Here is a 21,123-nt window from a genome sequence, read left to right on the forward strand (position 1 = left end):
CCCCCGTTTGACTGCAAAAGACCTTCAGGAAGATTTAGCAGACTCTGAAGTGGTGGTGCACTGTTCTACTGTGCAGCGACACCTGCACAAATATGACCTTCATGGAAGAGTCATCAGAAGAAAACCTTTCCTGTGTCCTCACCACAAAATTCAGCATCAAGTTTGCAAAGGAACATCTAAACAAGCCTGATGCATTTTGGAAACAAGTCCTGTGGACTGATGAAGTTAAAATAGAACTTTCTGGCCGCAATGAGCAAAGGTATTTTTGGAGAAAAAAGGGTGCAGAATTTCATGAAAAGAACACCTCTCCAACTGTTACACACAGGGGTGGATCGATCATGCTTTGGGCTTGTGTTGCAGCCAGTGGCACAAGGAACATTTCACTGGTAGAGGGAAGAAAGAATTCAATTAAATACCAGCAAGTTCTGGAAGCAAACATCACACCGACTGTTTAAAGAAAAAAGCTGAAGATGAAAAGAGGGTGGCTTCTACAACAGGATAATGATCCTAAACACACCTCAAAATCCACAATGGACTACCTCAAGAGGCACAAGCTGAAGGTTTTGTCATGGCCCTCAAGTCCCCCGACCGCAACATAATCGAGAATATGTGGATAGACCTCAAAAGAGCAGTGCATGCAAGACAGCCCAAGAATCTCACAGAACTAGAAGCCTTTTGCAAGGAAGAATGGGCAAAAATCCCCCAAACAAGAATTGAAAGACTCTTAGCTGGCTACAAAAAGCATTTACAAGCTGTGATACTTGCCAAAGAGGGTGTTACTAAGTACTGACCATGCAGGGTGCCCAAACTTTTGCTTCGGGCCCTCTTCCTTTGTTATTATTTTGAAACTGTAAAAGATGGAAATAAAAAAGTAATCTTGCTTAAAATATTTTAAAAATGTGTCATCTTTAACTTTATGCCTTTTGGAAATCAGTTTATCTTTTACTGGCTTAGCTATTCACAGTAACAGAAATATTGACCAGGAGTGCCCAAGCTTTTGCATGCCACTGTAGTCACAGGTGGCCACAGATTTCCCAGTTAATAGTTCAAGGGGAAATTACTTGGAAGTGTAAGGGGGTTTCGATTTTTATGTTACTGCGGAGGCTAATTAAAATGGCGTTTTTGTTATGTTAATCTGGGGAATGCGGCTTTGTTGTGCTTTAACACTGAGAAAGTTTGCGCTAGTAGCTTATTGTGGTTTAGAGGGTGATAAGAGGGTGCTATTAACCAATTGGGATAGTTGTTATGGTTTTGGTGTATTTGAAGATACTGTATGCGCGGGGTTTTGGGGCAGAAGGCGGGAGAGCGAGACAGAGGATGGACCAGGTGCTGTGAGTCCGCTAACGGGGTCGGACCCTGAGCGGGACGTTCGGCGAGGAGACGGAGACGGACTCGGACTCGTGTGGAGCGTCTGGTCGACCACCATTGTTGGTCCCAGGCGGCCGGTCGAGGTGGTCCGAGGGGGTCGCAGGGTGAAGAAGAAGGTCCTTGAGCTCCAACGGTTTTTGTGCACGAAGAGATTGAACTTTGATAAGTGTGGCGCCTTTTATTTTCCTTTTATATTTTATTCTCTCTTAATTATATAGTTCCAGTAATATCTATAAACTGTAAGTCATTTAATTGCATCTGGTGTAATGTCTGTTATTTGGGCGGGGTGGGGTACCTCACACAGCATCCACACAAACGAATTACCCAGTTTGGCGGGGCCGAGGCTGTTTCCCTAGACGACAGCGAGCCGAGTGACCCTGAGGGTGGCCAGGGGGGCTGCATTGTGGGGCTTTGTCCGGGTTGCTTGAGTCTGTTGGTATGCTGTGTGGGTGCCCTGATTAAATCTGTAATGTGTGTCTCTGTGGGTTATTTGCTGTTGATTGCTGTATGCGTTGTGGGTGCGGTCTTTGTTCGAGTTCAGACTAGCATTGACGAGTTAGAGGTGGCACTCGGGGCTGTCCATGCAGTTGGGAGAGAGAGGAAAGAGTGGTCTGATTTGGAGGTAGAGTCTGCGAATAAATGTTCTAGCTGTGGCAGGCTCCGCCTGGCACTGGGGATAGTGTCCACCCCAGGAGGGGCGGAGACGTGTGAGACGTGGGCGGAGCGGATCTCTCAGTTGTTAGATGAGTGGCAGTGCTCGGTTGAGGGAGAGCGACAGGGATTGGTTGAAGGTTTGAGTAGGCGGGCTGGTGACGGTGTTAGAGCTGTCAGGTTCACTTACACCGTAGTGACAGCTGTCAGTTATTTGAAAGAGGGGGGAAAGTTTTCAGTGTGTCTTCTCTGGCGAGGAGGTTGGCTAAATTGCTTGTAGTGCCAGGGGATCAGTTGTTCAGCTGATCAGAGAGGTGTCGGGAAACTTAGTGGAGGCCCAGTGGGGGTACGGCCTGCGGTCTCTGGGGAAACACGTTCCTAGCAATGTACCACTGAACTTCCGCAAGGAAAAGACCCTATTCCTGAAGGCTTAGAGGGACAACGCCCCAGGGTGTCGTTATGGATAGAGGGAAGCGATGCTAAAGCTATCCTCGACCCCGGCGCACAGATCAAGTTGTTGTACAGTTCGTTTTACAACCGGTGTCTGAAGCATTTATCCTTGACAACCGCAAGGGCACCGGAGACTTTGGGTACTAGTGGTAGTAGTTATCCAGAAGACGATGATTGGTTAATAACCCTGGAGTTCATGGAGGCATTTTCTGGGCACCCAGCGTGTCGAGTTGCTTCTGAGGACGTGTGTAGCAGCCTTGAGCCAGTACCGAATTTAAACGAGACCCAGCTGTGGTAGGGCTTGGGGAAAGTAGCTGAGGGTGAGACCCTCTTAGTAGATGCTCCGAACCACCACGAGGGAGGGGAGTTGACCGCTGAAGACACCTCAGTGAGAGAGAGGTCGCGGCAACTGGACCCTGGCGGCGTGGAAGATGAAGGCAGCGTGTGTGTGGATGATGCGATGTGGTTTAATGTGCTGCATCTGAGGGGTGGATGTTGCCAGATCCTGAGGAGTGCGGCTGTTGAGCCGAAGATGGCCGTTACTAGTTCCCTAGGATTCTTCCGATCCAAAAAGATGCCCAAGGGCATATCCGGAGCCCCTGCATCCTTCCCGCGGGGCATGAGGAAAACCATGGGGGAAGTGAAGGTGTGTGGAGTGTTGACGTATGTGGATGACCGCCTAGAGCTTGGATTCGCCTGGGGGGACTATGAGGCGAGGCGAGTGGCTGAGCCCGGGCGACCAAAGCGAAGTGTCAAATGTGGAGGAGTTTTTGGCCGGAGGAGTTTGGTGCAATGTGAGGAAAATGACCCGACATACCAGTTGAACTTCCTGGTGTTCGGACAGACGGTGGTGGACCGGGGGATGGAAACCCAGGTCGTCAATCTGAGTGAGACACAGGGAAGAGAGGGGATTTGCACCGCACTGCGGTCATATACTGACGAATTAATCCAGCGAGAAGAAACAATGACCCACCTTCGAAGGGATCAGCAGAAACTCAAGACGTCCATTCAGAACAGATTGGAAAACTTACAAGTTGGGGAAGATCAAGAAAGTGTTCTGACTAAGGTCAACAGAAAACCGAGAGCCCAGGGAGGGGAGTTTGACTACACTCCCGAGGAGGTAAAGAAATGGAGGACAGATCTCGGAAAAGGGAGGCGGACGCTTGAAAGGAACCTGAAGATGACTATCACGAGTTTAAATGAAGTGGAAAAACTGAAAGTTGACCTGGAAGACGCCCTCAGGAAGAAACAACCGGAGGCTGAACATCCTTTAACTGCTGCTTTTCAGGTCAGGGTGGAAGAAGCTGGTGGGGTAACTGCATCCCAGATTGAGATGGCCAGGAACCCTGAGTCAGAACTGCGGAGGCTGTGGCGAGAGTTGAAGGAGTCCCTGAAGAAGCTGACGTCTCGACTGCAGGAGGCTGAAGGGGTAGCCCCAGCTAAATGTTTCAGTTTGGAGAAACTCAAACAGCAGCTACCGATCGAAGGAATGAGGAAGAATACAGATTCGAAGGATAATGTGCTGCACATGTGGTACATGCTGCCTTTCGCTAACTTCCCCGTGATTGAGGAAGAGACCTTTGGCCCTTCTCCCACTGAGTCAGGTGTAGTGGGGAGGGCTAGCTGTGGGCAGTCTGAGTTACAGCAGGATCAGGAAGGAGGAGAGGCGGGGCCCCGGCCACGGGACAGGGGGCTCCGAGCTGTAGTGGTGGCCTGAGTGAGAGAGGAGTTGGCAAGCAGGCTCGAGGTATCCCTAGTAGTGTCTGAGCCTTGTGGGTTTAGGTGAGGGGGTACGGAGGTCTCGGAGGGTTAAGAAGCTCCCAGATAGGTTGGCCTATTTAGCACCCGTGGGACGGGAGTAAGGTCCACTGTTTGGGGAGCACTGTCACTGTGTGTATCTGTGTATGTGTGTGTTGTGTGTCTGTAGGACTGGGTGGCGAGTTATTTAGAAGTCATGAGGACATGACTTTATTTGGTGGGGGGAGAGTGTAAGGGGGTTTCAATTTTTATGTTACTGCGGAGGCTAATTAAAATGGTGTTTTTGTTATGTTAATCTGGGGAATGCGGCTTTGTTGTGCTTTAACGCTGAGAAAGTTTGCGCTAGTAGCTTATTGTGGTTTAGAGGGTGATAAGAGGGTGCTATTAACCAATTGGGATAGTTGTTATGGTTTTGGTGTATTTGAAGATACTGTATGCGTGGGGTTTTGGGGCAGAAGGCAGGAGAGCGAGACAGAGGATGGACCAGGTGCTGTGAGTCCGCTAACGGGGTCGGACCCCGAGCGGGACGTTCGGCGAGGAGACGGAGACAGACTCGGACTCGTGTGGAGCGTCTGGTCAACCACCGTTGTTGGTCCCAGGCGGCCGGTCGAGGTGGTCCGAGGGGTTGCAGGGTGAAGAAGAAGGTCTTTGAGCTCCAACGGTTTTTGTGCACGAAGAGATTGAACTTTGATAAGTGTGGCGCCTTTTATTTTCCTTTTATATTTTATTCTCTTTTAATTATATAGTTCCAGTAATATCTATAAACTGTAAATCACTTAATTGCATCTGGTGTAATGTCTGTTATTTGGGCGGGGTGGGGTACCTCACACAGCATCCACACAAACGAATTACCCAGTTTGGCGGGGCTGAGGTTGTTTCCCTAGACGACAGCGAGCCGAGTGACCCTGAGGGTGGCCAGGGGGCTACAGAAGTTTGATGCAAAAAGCCAATATTTTCTGATATTTAGTGATTATCATGTCCCAGTGGCTGGCGATTCAGTTTGGATTCATTTATTTATCATATGTATATTGACTGGCTATGTCACAGCCTGGTATGGAAACACCAACACCCTTGAATAGAAATTCCCAACAAAAATTAGGAGATACAGCCCAGCACATAATGAGTAAAGCCCGCCCCAACATTTGAGCACATCTACGTGAAACACTATCACAAGAAAGCAGTATCCATCACCAGGGACCCTCACCACCCAGGACATGCTCTGGGTCTGCTGCCATCAGGAAGGAGGTACAGGAGCTTCAGGACCCACTGGATTCAGGAATAGTTACTCCCCCTCAACCATCAGGTTCTTGAACCAAAGAGGATAACTTCACTCAACTTCATTTGCCACATCATTGAAATGTTCCCACAGTCTATGGACTCACCTTCAAGGGCTCTTCATCTCATGTTCTTGATATTTATTGCTTATTTATTTATTATTATTATTTCGGCTTTTTGTATTTGGATGCCCTAGTTGGTGCAGTCTTTCATTGAGTCTATTATGGTTATTATTCCATTATGGGTTTATTTAACATACCTACAAGAAAACAAATTCTGGGTTGTGTATAGTGACATATATGGACTTTGATAATAAGTTTACTTTGAACATGTTGGTTGTCTGTCAATTCTGACAATGATGTTTGTCTGTGCAGCTCATCATTTGTGTGTTCTGAGGTAGCTTTGCAGTCCGATTGTAGAAAGGCATGAGTGTTGACAGTGAGGACAGGTAAACTGTCCAGCCGCTGTTGGAGCAACTGATGTGGCCATTTTTCTCCTCTCTCGAGCAGCGACCAGATCTGCACGTGTCTATTGAAGTTGTTGGAGGCTTGTCTGTCAGACCAGGGCACGCTACCCAGTCTGGTTTGTTGGAGGCTTGTCTGTCAGACCAGGGCACGCTACCCAGTCTGGTTTGTTGGAGGCTTGTCTGTCGGACCAGGGCACACATCCAGTCTGGCCCTGAGCTCTCCACTCAAGCTGCCTAGGTGCAGTGTCTGCATGCACCAGATTGGCCTTCACACAGTCCTTGAACCTCTTACGAGGTCGCCCCATCTCTTCTTCCTTGCGACACTTCTCCGTATAGCAATTATTTGGGTACTCTGGAACATGCCCTGTCCAGTGAGGCTGGCTTGCAGGATCATTGCTTCCATGCTTGTGCTCGTTGGTGACGCGGTCCTGCCAGTGGACGTCCAGGATTGCTCTCAGGCTACGTGGACGGAAGGCTTCCAGTCTTCTGTATACGGACCAGGTTTCACAGCCATATAGTAGACTGCTAATGGCGACCGCTTTGTACACCTTGAGTTTCGTGGCTTTTCAGATGTTATGCTGGTTCAATAAACTCATGCACACAAGTGCCTGAAGGATTGACTGGCCTTGCAAATCCTACTACTGATTTCTATATTGAGGGAGCCATCACTATAAATAACACTTCCGAGGTATTTGAATTCCTCCACTGTTCTAAGCTGTATACCTTTGATGCAGATGGATGGGGCTGGGTTCAGTAGACATTGGTCCAGGTTAGAACAGGACTTCAGTCCTTTGTAGGCTGATGGTGAGGCCAAAGAGACGAGTGGCTTCTGCAAACCTATCGACAAGCAGCTGAAGATCGGCTCCTGTGTAGGCCATGAGGGTACAGTGATCAGCATATCTGGCTTCTCGAATGAAATTGCTAAGTGTTTTTGTACGAGCCCTCAAGCGATGCAAGCAAAAAGTGATCTGTCCATCCTGTACTTACGTATATCCGACGTTGTACAATGCCGAATGCGTGGTGTCGTACGCGCGTGAGGAACAAATTAAACAGCAGAGGTGCCAGTACACTCTTGCATCATGCCACTTAAAATGGAGAATGGCATCAAAGTCTCCCCATTTGACAGAACAAGGCCACTGATGTCATTGTGGAAGACGCGGACGAGATTGCTGAATCTGTGCAAGCACCCAAGTTTTGACAGCATTCACCATAGGAGCTCCCTGTGGACCATATCAAAGGCTTTGGTTAGGTCTATGAAGATGGCACGTAGTTGCAAATTCTGTTCAGTACACTCTTGTTGAATCTGACAGATGGTGAAAACCATGTCGATAGTACATGGGCAAAAGCCACACTGTGCCTCAAGATGGTTCGCCTCTGATATGTTGGCAATCAAGCAGTTGAGGACAATTTTCCCCGTGACAGACAGGAGAGATATACCCTGGTCGTTGCCGCAGTGAGCCCTGCTACCTTTGCCCCTGAACAGTGGAACTATTATGGCATCCCTGAAGACCTCAGGCGTGCCTTCTTCCGCTTATGTGCTTGTCAGGATGTCATGCAACACTGTGAGTGCTAGTGAGCCTGCTGACTTAAAGAGCTCATTAGGAATTCCATCCCTCCCAGGGGCCTTACCAGAGTTTGTCTGAGAAATGGCCTTCCTGACTTCATCCAGGGTAGGAAGGAGATCAAGAGTGTTGATAGCAGACATCTGGGTGATCTGATTAAGCACGGTTCAATCGACAGTAGCCAACATGTTGAGAAGGCTACTGAAGTGTTCTCTCCATCTCTCATTAATGTTAATTCTCGCCCTGTGCAGCATTTTACCAGCTGCCAGTAAGAGGGGTGTGTGATTCGGTTTGTGCAGTCCATAGACTGCTTCAATGGTCCTGATAAACATCTTTCAGTTTTTTGTGTCAGCGTAGCACTGAACAACTTCTGCTTTTCTCTCCCGCGATGCATCCTGCATTCTGCGTAGTGCACTCTATGCTTGTCTCTGGAGATGCTTAAACTGATCACGTTTTGAAACAGGACAAGTCATTCTGCCATGCAATAAATGCTTTCTGCTTTGCTTGCAAGATCTTTGTGATGCTCTCATCATTTTCATCAAACCAGTCTTGGTGGTTCTGCTTCTGGACCCGAGAAAAGATGTAGCCAACTCTGTACCAGGGCTTTATAGTCCTTGCATTTCTGTGCGGGGTTTCCAAATGAGGGGGCCGTGTAGCATCAACTTCTCATCCAGATTGTCCACAAATTGTTCCTGGTGCCAAGGGTGGTCAGCTTCCCGATATCGAATGACTGTCAACATGAGGAATTCTGCAGATGCTGGAAATTCAAGCAACACACATCAAAGTTGCTGGTGAACGCAGCAGGCCAGGCAGCATCACTAGGAAGAGGTACAGTCGACATTTCAGGCCAAGACCCTTCGTCAGGACTAACTGAAGAAAGAGCTAGTAAGAGATTTAAAAGTGGGAGGGGGAGATCCAAAATGATAGGAGAAGACAGGAGGGGGAGGGATGGAGCCCAGAGCTGGACAGGTGATTGGCAAAAGGGATACGAGAGGATCATGGGACAGGAGGCCCAGGGAGAAGGAAAAGGGGGAGGGGGGGGAAACCCAGAGGATGGGCAAGGGGTATAGTCAGAGGAACAGAGGGAGAAAAAGGAGAGAGAGAGAAAGAATGTGTGTATATAAATAAATAACGGATGGGGTACGAGGGGGAGGTGGGGCATTAGCGGAAGTTAGAGAAGTCGATGTTCATGCCATCAGGTTGGAGGCTACCCAGACGGAATATAGGGTGTTGTTCCTCCAACCTGAGTGTGGCTTCATCTCTACAGTAGAGGAGGCCGTGGATAGACATGTCAGAATGGGAATGGGATGTGGAATTAACATCTGTGGCCACTGGGAGATCCTGCTTTCTCTGGCAGACAGAGCGTAGGTGTTCAGCAAAACGATCTCCCAGTCTGCGTCGGGTCTCGCCAATATATAAAAGGCCACATCAGGAGCACCGGACGCAGTATATCACCCCAGCTGACTCACAGGTGAAGTGTCACCTCACCTGGAAGGACCGTTTGGGGCCCTGAATGGTGGTAAGGAAGTGTAAGGGCATGTGTAGCACTTGTTCCGCTTACAAGGATAAGTGCCAGGAGGGAGATCAGTGGGGAGGAATGGGAGGGACGAATGGACAGGGGAGTCGCGTAGGGAGCGATCCTTGCGGAAAGCAGTGGGGGGAGGGAAAGATGTGCTTAGTGGTGGGATCCCGTTGGAGGTGGCGGAAGCTACAGAGAATAATATGTTGGACTCGGAGGCTGGTGAGATGGTAGGTGAGGACCAGGGGAACCCTATTCCTAGTGGGGTGGCGGGAGGATGGAGTGAGAGCAGATGTGCATGAAATGGGGGAGATGCGTTTAAGAGCAGAGTTGATAGTGGAGGAAGGGAAGCCCCTTTCTTTAAAAAAGGAGGACATCTCCCTCGTCCTGGAATGAAAAGCCTCATCCTGAGAGCAGATGCAGCGGAGACGGAGGAATTGCGAGAAGGGGATGGCATTTTTGCAAGAGGCAGGGTGAAAAGAGGAATAGTCCAGATAGCTGTGAGAGTCAGTAGGCTTATAGCAGACATCAGTAGATAAGCTATCTCTAGAGATAGAGACAGAAAGATCTAGAAAGTGGAAGGAGGTGTCGGAAATGGACCAGGTAAACTTGAGGGCAGGGTGAAATTTGGAGGCAAAGTTAATAAAGTCAACGAGCTCAGCATGCGTGCAGGAAGCAGCGCCAATGCAGTCGTCGATGTAGCGAAGGAAAAGTGGGGGACAGATATCAGAATAGGTGCGGAACATAGATTGTTCCACAAAGCCAACAAAAAGACAGGCATAGCTAGGACCCATACGGGTGCCCATAGCTACACCTTTAGTTTGGAGGAAATGGGAGGAGCCAAAGGAGAAATTATTAAGAGTAAGGACTAATTTCGCTAGACGGAGCAGAGTGGTGGTAGAGGGGAACTGACTGGCCTTTGGCTTCTTGCGATGTTTCAGAGCAATGTGTATTGTAAGAATCGATCTAACCAGCTGATGATCAGTTCAGCACTCTCCTCCGCATATCGCTGTGGTCATCCTGAAGTCACCAGCGTCCCACCTCCGAGTGATGAGAAAATTTATCAGATGCCACTCTTTGGATCTCAGCTGCTTCCGTGTTGTCTTGTATTTGTCAGCTTGCCTGAACAGGGTGTTGGGGATAGTCAGATCGTTTACAGCACAGAGGCTCAACAGCAGCAGACTGGTACTGTCCATTTTGCTATCACCAGGCGGACCTAGCTCCCCTTTCCAGTTTCTGAAATCTTTGCTAACCCTCATGTTAAAGTTGCCAAGCAGAAGCAGCTTATCTCCTGGAGGTGCTGATTTCACAATTTGATCAAATTGTTAGCAGTTCTCCTTGACCTCATCGCTGTAGGTCATAGCGGATGTGACGAGATGGGTTGAGAGAAAATCGAAGTTTCGTTAGTTGCTCGCTCACTAATCCAGGTTGGTAAAATCAGCAGCTATGGTATGCTGGCCAGTTGGCTTGGGGCAAGCAATTTTTGAGACACCTTTTCTAGTCGCTTGCCCCATTTGTGGGTGAGCTGTGCTGACCTTGAATAAGGCTGCTCAGTCACCTGGGACGCACCAAATTACTCAGTTGCCTCAGGATCAGAGTCAGACAACCAAAGTCCCCAGGCTGCATGCTTACGACTGCCAGTGATTACCTCCACTTGGAATTAAACTCCAAACTCCGTTGCCCCAAGTTGTAATGGCATCACGCTAACCACGATACCATGGTGCCTCACTTCCTTCATCTTACGGTTTTCTTAAAAAATCTTAGACTGTTTTTTATAGATGTAGAGATTACATCTCTACTCAAGGAGGTGCAAGGCACTCTTTCCCTCCACTAGGCTGCAGATCACCCTTGGGCAAGGTGTAGCACCTGCTTAGCCCCCAATCAGGGTCACATGAAGCCGTGGGAGCAGGTGGTGGATGGTGGTATGAGCAGCCGGTACACATCACAAGTCTTGGTTATGTGACCACTGGCGCCAGGTGGACAATATCTGAACAGTATTGATAATGGCCTGGGGGTGGGGGTGTTACCTGTCTTGTAAAGACACTGCCCAGAAGAAGGCAATGGCAAACTACTTCTGTAGAAAAATCTGCCTTGAACAATCATGATTTAAGACCATGATCACTTGCGCCGTACGACATGGCGTGTAATGATGAAGATGACCTGTCAGAAGTACCAAGCTGACTCTGCAACCCATCTGATGATTTTGGACATGGGCACCAAGAATGAAGACCAAATTTTTAGATTAACTGAAATTGTTCAAACAGATTTGAGATCTTGTTTATTATCTTCAGGATGTCACCGTAATACCTTTCCCAAGAACTTCGCCAGACAGCTTGACCTATCATTTAAAGTTGACATCCAAGACACATCCACTGTCTGCCTGGTCCAGCTCTATACCTCCATCTGTAGGGACCAGCCAGTCAGATCACCCATCACTGGATCAGCACCGTGCTAATCGGAATCAGGTTTATTACCACAGACACTTGTTGAGAAAATTGTTGCTTCGCAGGAGCAGTAAATTGCAAGATATAAGAATTACTAAAAATTACGAAGTACAAAAGTCGAATATTGACTTTTCAGAAATCTTATGGCAAAAGGGAAATCAGCTGCATTGTGTGTGGGCCTTCAGTCTCCTACATCGCCTCTCTGATGGTAGTAACGCGAAGTAGGCACATCCTGGGTGGCGCATGTGATGGATGCCACCTTCTTGAGGCATTGCTTTTTGAAGGTGTTCTCAGTGGCGGAGAGCGCTCTGCCCACGATGGAGCGAGCTGAGTTTGCAACCCTCTCGATCTACTGGACAGCAAATTTTTTTCAGAAGTGTTGCTTCCTCAGAATTTTTTGTGGTTGTGATAGAACTGCTCAAAGCTGGACAAGATAGAAAACTTTTTAGCTTGTATCGTGGGCAACATTTTAAAAAACATAGATGATTTTAACAAAATGGTTCGTGATTTAAAAAAACTTCATGGCGATTTTCATGATCAGCAGCCCAAAATCTGTAAGGTACACCCAAAGGCATTCAGGAAACAAACTCTTTGTTGTCTAGTGATCTCTGTAGCTCTGGGACTAATTGCTTGATGCAGCTGCTGTGATAGTGACTCTTTCATTCTTCTGTGGCTTTTCATTTGTACTACCTCATTGTACCGATGTCATGAAATGATCGGTATGGACGATTCAAGGTGGTTCAGTGTCAATTCCAGTACACAAGTGAAAAGGAGAACAAAATAATTGTTTCTCCGGATCTGATGGAGCACAAAAAAAAAGGCACAAAAGTTAAATCATCATCATCATTACATGCCGTATCCTATGACGTGGGTGATCATGGTCTTTCCATCATCATGATCATTCTTGACAAATTTTTCTACAGAAGTGGTTTGCCATTGCCTTCTTCTGGGCAGTGTCTTTACAAGATGGGTGACCCCAGCCATTATCAATACTCTTCAAAGATTGTTTGCCTGGCGTTAGTGGTCGCATAACCAGGACTTGTGATCTGCACCGGCTGCTCATACGACCATCTGCCACCTGCTGCCATGGCTTCACGTGACCCTGATCAGGGGAGGGGCTAAGCGGGTGCTACACCTCACCCAAGGGTGACCTGCAGGCTAGCGGAAGGGAAGGTGCGCCTTACACCTCCTTTGGTAGAGACGTATTTCTATCCCGTCACCCTCAAATAGATAAAGAAAACAATAATAATAAACAATATAAGTAAATAAGATGACTTATATACATAGATTGATTTTATGTCCGTAAGGTGACAATAGGTACAGGAGTGTCAGTAGAGTTGCAAGAAAATGTTTATGAACTCTTTGCAATTACTTGGTTTTCTGCATTAATTCCTTATAAAACGTTGTCTGATCTGAGTTCCTCTAGCATTTTGTGTGTGTTGCTTTGGATTTGCAGCATCTGCAGATTTTCTTGTTCTTTTGTACCTTGCAGTGATATAGCTAATCTGAGACTAACTGCTTAATACTGCTGCTGTGGTAATGACTTGTTCATTCTCCTTCGTACGATCTATTATGTTTGTTCTTAATAAAGACAAACTTGCACAAGTTTATGTTGGAACATTTTATTACTGAGCTGCTGCTCAACCCTGTGCTCACACAGCCCAGTCACCATCTGCTTCCAGGTGAACCCCTCACATCTTCCCCCTTGAAAGAAAAACAAATACAATAGAATGTCCTCATAAAACTTCAAGGAACAACAGTCCTTTCCAACAAAGATATCTACATTCTGTAGTCAGCCTTTTTTCTCTTTTTTTAAATTTTTCAAGTGTTCAACATTTCAACTTCAATTATGATGAGCAATTATGATGTCCCTTATCCACTCATCAACTTGCAATCATTCTCTGAGGTGGTTTAATGGTCCTTTTTGGTCTGCCATTTGTTTCCACAGGTGTATTGTGTGCATTTGCTGCATTAATATTTGTGTCTTTCTGTCACCATTTTATGTTCTTAATAAAGACAAATTTGGTGTGGGTTTACTTGAGAACATTCTACTACTGAACTTCAGCTCAATCCCATGTGTGCGCAACCTGGTCACCATTGTTCCAGGTGAACCCCTTGCACTGGCCACTGGAAAGTGAATTGCTTTATTATGCACACATAACATAAGATTTGGCCAGATTTGGGAACAGCTTCTTTCCAACTGTGATAAGACTGCTGAATGGATCCTGACCCAGATCTGGGGCGTACTCTCCAAATATCCGGACCTGCCTCTGGGTTTTTTTGCACTACCTTACTTTCCCTTTTCTATTTTCTATTTATGATTTATAATTTAAATTTTTACTATTTACTATCAATTTTACTCCAGGGAGTGCGAAGCGCAGAATTAAATATCACTGTGATGATTTTACACTCTAGTATCAATTGTTTGGCGACAATAAAGTAAAGTAAAGTAAATAATAACATACTACCCCAGTGCACTAATGTGGTGAAATAATTTGTGCAGATGGCATGCAAAACAGTTTCTCACTTTACCTCAGCAAATGTGACAATAATAAACCACACCAACTTTCTTTGAAGGTAACACTGGAGACTACAGGTGCATTGCTCCAGATTCCAGCGTCTACAGCTCCATTAAGGTGACTGACCTGTTCCTGCTTCATAAGCTCTTCACATAAGCCACCGTCCAGCATAACTCAGAACGGGCTCCAGACAAGGATTATTGCTGTCTTGTTACAAATAATCTAGAGCCCATCTAGTCTGTTCCAAACTTCAATGTACACCTGGAACATAGCCCTCCAAGCCCCTCCCATCCATGTACTCTTCAAACTTCTCTTAAATGTTGAAATCAAACCCACATCCAACACTTTCACTGGCAGCCCGTTCCACACTCTCACCACCCTCCGAGTGAAGAAGTTCCCCTTAAATAGTTCATCTTTCACTCTTAATCTATAACTGTGGTCTCACCAAATCTCAGTGGAATAAGCCTGCCTGCATTTACCCTATCTATATTCCACACTTGCACCACCCTCTGAGTGAGTTCCCCTGAGGTTCCCCTCAACTTTCACCCTTAACCCCTCTAACATCCAATTTCTGAATGGACTTTGAAAAAATTTCAATGACATATGCTGCTGATTCTGATTCTGTCCTCTAGTTCTGGTCTTTCCAAACCTCAGTGGAAAAATCTTGTCTGGATTTACCCTATCTATATTCCCCATATTTGCTCGATCCACACTCACACCACCCTCTAAATGAAGATATTCTTCATGTTCCCCTTAAATATTTCACTTTTCATCCCTAACCTATGACCTCTAGTTTTAGCCTCACCTAACCTGAGGGGAAAAGTCCCGCATGCATACACCTTGCCTATACCCCCCTCGTAATTTTGTAGACCTCTATCAAGTCAGCCCTCAAACTCCTACACTCAGGCAATGAAGTACCTTTCCTTGTAATTCAGCTCCTCAAGGTCTTTGTCATCTTTAAAGATGAGGTGGTGCTGTGTGACAATCAATACTGTAACATCTATGTCACCTTCTCTAAATAATAGGTGAGATAAAATGTCCGTCAGCAGAATGCACTCCTTCCAGTTGCATTTTATAACCAGATTGCTTGCATTCCAATCATTCTGCGTTCCATTAAATTTTTCCGCATTATAAGCAAGTCACAAATATCGTAAGCACAAGAGATTCTGCAGATGCTGGAAATCCAGACTGGCACACACAAAATGCTGGGAGATCTCAGCAGATCAGGCAGCATCCATGGAGGAGAATATCTGGCTGACATTTCGAGCCAAGAACCTTAATCAAGCTATATGAAGGGTCTCCACCGGAAACATCAGCTGCTTCTTCCCCTCCACAGATGCTGTCTGATCTGCTGAGCTCCTCCAACATTTGGTGTGTGTTACACTAGATTTCCAACAATTTCTGTTCGAGGGGTCACGGTTTGAGGATAAAGGTGAAGCCTTTTAGGACTGAGATTAGGAAAAAATTCTTCACACAGAGAGTGGTGAATCTGTGGAATTCTCTGCCACAGGAAACAGTTGGGGCCAGTTCATTGGCTATATTTAAGAGAGAGTTAGATATGGCCCTTGTGGCTACGGGGATCAGAGGGTATGGGGGGAAGGCTGGTGCAGGGTTCTGAGTTGGATGATCAGCCATGATCATAATAAATGGCGGTGCAAGCTCGAAGGGCCGAATGGCCTACTCCTGCACCTATTTTCTATGTTTCTATATACAAGCTTATTCTTTGGGTAAGACTATTTTGAACTTGATCTACATTTTGAAATGTAAATGGCTCCAGAAACACTACAGCGTTGTCGTAAGTTCAACTTCTAAAGGGACTCTTCAACCCTCAACTTACGGGTAAACAGGAATGTATTGTACGATATATTTTATGATATCCCCACAATAAAGACAAATTTTGTGGTGTATTGGGAGTCATGCATTCTTCTGAGGAAAAGGGCACAAAGATGTAATCACACACTCTCCCATTTGTTATCACTGGGCTGACGTGGCAGGAAAAAGACCGTTGTTTAATGCCGGTTCAGTCATTGGAACAAGGCCGGTTGGTGGGGAATAGAGGAAAGCTCAGCAACACTGTCACAATGAGAGTGAACAGGACGGGCTGGTGGGGAACAGCGGGGAACTCAGTGATGTTGTGTCTCAGTGGAGGGAGAGTGGGACAGGACGGGGAGCTGTTGGTTGGAGAAAGGGAAAGAAAAGAATTTGATATGTTACTCTTCCCAGAAAATGTGCTGAGCATCAAAGAATAGTTGACATGCTGTAACACCTCATTGGTAACTTCCCTTCTTTAGACCCACATTCTTAAGCTCTGCTGTCATTAGACAGATGTCAATCTCAGATGGTTATGAAGGAGAGTTTGAAGATGACTGTCCTTTTTAGGAGTTATAATTTATTACAAACATGGTACAGAAAATTCTGGAAATACCAGTTAGGCAGCACCTATGAAGAGGAAGGCAGTTAATGTTTCATATGAATAGACCTGATTTGGTTAACACTGACCTCTGCCTCTCTCCCTCCTGTCGCCGTTCCTCTCTCAACCCTCCCTCTCTTACCCCGTCTGCTCCCTCTCCCCTCCCCCATTCCCCCATTCCCCCACTTCTCTTCTTTCTATCTCACTTCCTTCATCTCCTCCTAATCCCCCTCTCCATTCTCTCTCCCCTCCCCTTTCCCTGTCCCCTGTCTCCCCTCTCTCCCCTCTCTCCCCCATTTTCCCTGCCCTCTCTCTCCCCCTCTCTCTCCCACCTCTATCCCCTCTACCCTCTCTCCCCCCTCACCCCTCTCACCCCTTTTCCTCCCTCTCTCCCCTTCCTCTCCCCCTCCCTCTCTGCCCTGTCTCCCCTCACCCCCTCTCTCCCCCTCCCTCTCCCCTTCCTCTCTCCCCCTCCTTCTCCCCCTCCTTCTCCCCCTCCTTCTCCCCCTCTCTCTCCCCCTCCCTCTCCCTCCCCCTCCCTGACCCAGCTGAGTATTTCCAGTATTTCCTACTTTTTGAAGTTTAATTTATCTGTGTTTTTCTGTTTCTATATTTATTGTTCCCAGTTCTGCAGCTGAGCAGCATTAATGTTGTTTGTACAGACAAAATCAGAGACTGGGATTATCTTCTGTATACAGTACACTGAATGTTTTACCAGTGCCGGAGAACCCCTGATATTTTGGTCTGTTTTCACTGTCCTGTGCTTTCTTCACATTCCTTCCTCCCCAAAAACCTGACCTGATTCCTCAGGCGGAATTTGCACTCAGAGGCTTAAACCAGCTGCAATCAATAATACCCTGTTAGCTTCAATGGAGCAGTGGGACTTGTAAATGTTCAATCTATTCTAAATTATTCTTGCAGTAATCACCAAGCACCCTTAGATACTCCTGAGGAAAGTGGTCTTTAACCACCGTGGTCTTGCACTGTGCCCCAAGTTGGAGAGCTTTCACTCTGGCTCAGTCGTGTTGAGTGGTTTGCCAGGACGGAGGTTAAAAATCAACCATATTACTGTGGTCTATAGTTGGAGACGTGTCAGACTGGGTAATGATGGAGGTCTTAGTTCATTAGTGCATCAAAGTTCAAAGTGCATTTATTTTCAGAGTACATATACATCATCATATACAACCCTGAGATTCATTTTCCTGTGGGCATACTCAGCAAATCTATAGAATAGTAACTATCACAGGATCAGTGAAAGATCAACCAGAGTGCAGAAGACAACAAACTTTGCAAACGCAAATATAAGTAAATAGCAATAAATAACGAGAACATGAGATAATGAGATAAAGAGTCCTTAAAGTGAGATCATTGGTCATGGGAACATCTCAATGGATGGGCAGGTGAGTGTAGTTATCCTCTTTTATTCAACAACCTGGTTGTTGAGGGGTAGTAACTGTTCTTGAACCTGGTGGTGAGAGTCCTGAGGCTCCTGTACCTTCTTCCTGATGGCAGCAGTGAGAAAAGAGCATGGCCTGGGTGGTGGGGATCTCTGATGATGGAATCTGCTTTATTATGACAGCATTTTATGTAGATGTGCTCAATGGTTGGGAGGGCTTTATTCGTGATGTACTGGGCAGTATCCATTACTTTTTGTAAGATTTTCTGTTCAAAGGCTTTCGTGTTTCCATACCAGGCCATGATGCAGCCTGTCAATATACTCTCCACCACACATCTATAGAAATTTGTCAAAATTTTAGACATCACACCATTTTCCGCAGATCTCTGAGGAAGTAGAGGTTCTGCTATACTTTCTTCACAATTGCACTTGCGTGCTGGGTCCAGGACAGGTCCTCTGAACTAATAACACTGAGGAATTTAAAGTTGCTCATTCTCTCCACCTCGGATCCACTGATGAAGAACGGCTCATGGACCTCTGGTTTCCCTCTCCCGAAGATGAGTTTGTAAAGGCAGTCCTCAATCACCATTACTGAAGTTGTTCAGTTAACTGAATTTAAGTTCTCTCATTGTCGTAGCAACTTGTGTTGTTGGATATTAGTGGATTACTGTTTCAGTCATATTGTGGTATCATCATCATCATTGTGTCGTATGTTGTCAGAGATCATGGGTGACGAGTGGAGATATGTCTCTACCAATGGAGGTGTAAGGCGCTCCTTCCCTCCGCTAGCCTGCAGGTCACCCTTGGGCAAGGTGCAGCACCTGCTCAGTGTTCCTCCCCCATGACCAGGGCCACGTGAAGCCACGGGAACAGGCAGTGGATGTCATATGAGCAGCTGGTGCAGGTCACAAGTCCTGGTTATGTGACCACTGACACCAGGCAGACAATCTCTGAAGAATATTGATAATGTGATATGCAGTGGTGCATATTGCAAGTCCTGATTATGTGACTACTGAAACCAAGCAGATGATCTCTGAAGAATATTGATAATGACCAGGGAGGGTGGTTTGGGGGGGGGGGGGGGGGTGTCACCCATCTTGTAATGCCCAGAAAAATGCAATAACAAACCACTTCTGTAGAAAAAATTGCCAAGAACAATCCTGGAACCATAACCTCTAGAATAGGTTATAAGTGAAAACTTGGGGTGCAAAATTTCTTTGGTTCCTGGAGTAAGTTTCCTTATTTCCCCAGCAGGTGTGGAGGAGGCCAACGCCCTTTACCACTCTACGAGCATCACAGCCGGGATGACATGACATCAAGTGGTGAATCTTCATCTGGAGGGTTAACCAGCCAGGAGAGCACCATCGAGAGAAATAAGAACGGTAATGGTTTTTGAGCCTGACAAGATTCGGTATTCTCAACATTCGGTATTCAGCCAGGCTAATTGCTTCAAGGAATGTTAAGAGCAGGAGTTGGACATCTGCTCCATCAAGCCTGCTCGGCCATTTACTAAAATCATGGCTGGTTTCAAAGGTTTCAAAGTACATTGAATATCAGAGTAGACAGTATATACAGTGCACAACCTGAAATGCATCCACCTCACAGATATCCACGAAACAAAGGAAGCCCACAGAACGAGAAACATCGGAGGCCTGAAGCCCACCACACTTCGCACCAGCAGCAGCATCGACCCCCGCCAACTCACACCAGCAAAAGCATCAAACCCCCAACTCACACCAGCAAAAGCATCGACCCCCCCCCCCAACTCACAAAGAGTCCATTGATCCAGGATCCATCAAACTATAGTCCACAAACCCACACTTCAGTATCTCAGACAGATGCCATCTACCTGCTTTTTCCCCTTAATTCCCTGCTTTGCAAAAATCTTTCTTAAGTATTTTGTAGCCTGGGGAAAAGTACACACTCAGGACAGCAAATGCTTTTTCGGGTTTTAATTCCTTCATCTGTTTTAGATGTTTAAGTGCCAGAAGAGGGTCGCGAAGCAAAACGAACGAATTTACAATCAGTTCTTGCCGTTACAATCTCAGTTTAACTTTCGATCCGCATCCTCATGTATGGACAGAATTGCGTTTGCAGTGTTAAAAAATAATAGAACTAATACGGTAGTGGCAATTCTGAAGGGACACAATACAAACGACATTAGAATCCCACCCACCCTGCACCTTATACATAACAGTGAAAAATGTAAGCGAATACATCTTATCTAAGACGTACACACTTGCTGAACTTCCGAACAGAGACTAAACATTCACGCTACGCGGTTACATGCACAATCAGTCCCGATGCAATAAAGTTAGACAAAAGGTACTTTGTCATAACTTTTACAAGGTATTACCTGGTAGTTAAATTACAGGAAGACTGACCTACTTGGATGGCAAGGAACTTTGTATAAGCCACGCAATCCAGCGTCGACGCCTTTACTCGTGAAAATCTAAAGCATCCACATGTAAAATATGTCAAATTACCGATATTCTCGATCCGCCAACAAGCATAAACGAATTCACATGGATATCGTCAATTAATGCTCACCTTTCCTCACTATGCCCAGCCTCGGGAGGAACTCAATTCCAACGCCCCAACACGTCTTCAGCAGAAAGCAAAATGGTCTCCCCACTATCCCGCACGTGTATAATACCATCACCATCTCCCTTAAGGGCACAGACAACTATTCTAGCATTACCTGGATGGATGCTCAAGTACACTTTTAACAATAATGAATAAGATCCGACAGTCACCCAGTTACAAGTATATTAGTTGAGGTCATCTCTACTGCTTCCTTTGGAGGGGAATTTAACAAATGCAGTATTTTCCGGGAAAGGAAATTCCTCCTCATCTCCATCCAAATTCTATTCCCCTGATACCTGAGTCTATGTCCCTTATTTCTCTACAGTGTCTGGAATGTATCTGCCTCTACCACCACCCTTTGGCTGAATATTGCACGCCCCCACCACTCTCTGTGTAAATAAAAACATACTTCTGGCACCTTACCCCCATACCTTCCTCTAAACCAGGAATTTCCAACTTTTTTTTATGCCATGGACCCCTAACATTAACCGAGGGGTCTGTGGACCCCACGTCCGGAACCCCTGCTTTAAACAAAATTATACTCCTCTGTTGGCCTTTTCTTCCCTGGGGAAAAAGTCTCTGGCTATCCGCTTTATCGATACCTCTTGTACACCTTTCATCGTCCCTCGATCGACAGAGGAATGTCCCAGGTCGCTCAGCCTGTCCTCTCTAATGCAGGCAGTATCCTGGTAAATCTCACCTGCCAGCTCTTTCTTCAC

General features: G+C 46.4%; 1 protein-coding gene across 10 annotated transcripts in view; it reads left to right on the plus strand.

Moving 5' to 3' along the window:
• The window catches only part of sipa1l3 (signal-induced proliferation-associated 1 like 3), a 406,609-nt gene that overhangs the window by 308,344 nt on the left and 77,142 nt on the right, over positions 1 to 21,123 (plus strand). For 9 of the 10 annotated variants that reach the window (XM_072274491.1, XM_072274490.1, XM_072274495.1 and 6 more), the window contains one exon: positions 19,070 to 19,200. In XM_072274491.1, coding sequence (XP_072130592.1) covers positions 19,070 to 19,200 — 131 coding nt within the window. The remainder of the gene's footprint in view (positions 1 to 19,069; positions 19,201 to 21,123) is intronic. The other variant, XM_072274498.1, reaches the window with a different exon arrangement.

The sequence above is a fragment of the Mobula birostris genome, chromosome 12 (assembly GCF_030028105.1).
Source record: "Mobula birostris isolate sMobBir1 chromosome 12, sMobBir1.hap1, whole genome shotgun sequence".
NCBI lineage: Eukaryota > Metazoa > Chordata > Chondrichthyes > Myliobatiformes > Myliobatidae > Mobula > Mobula birostris.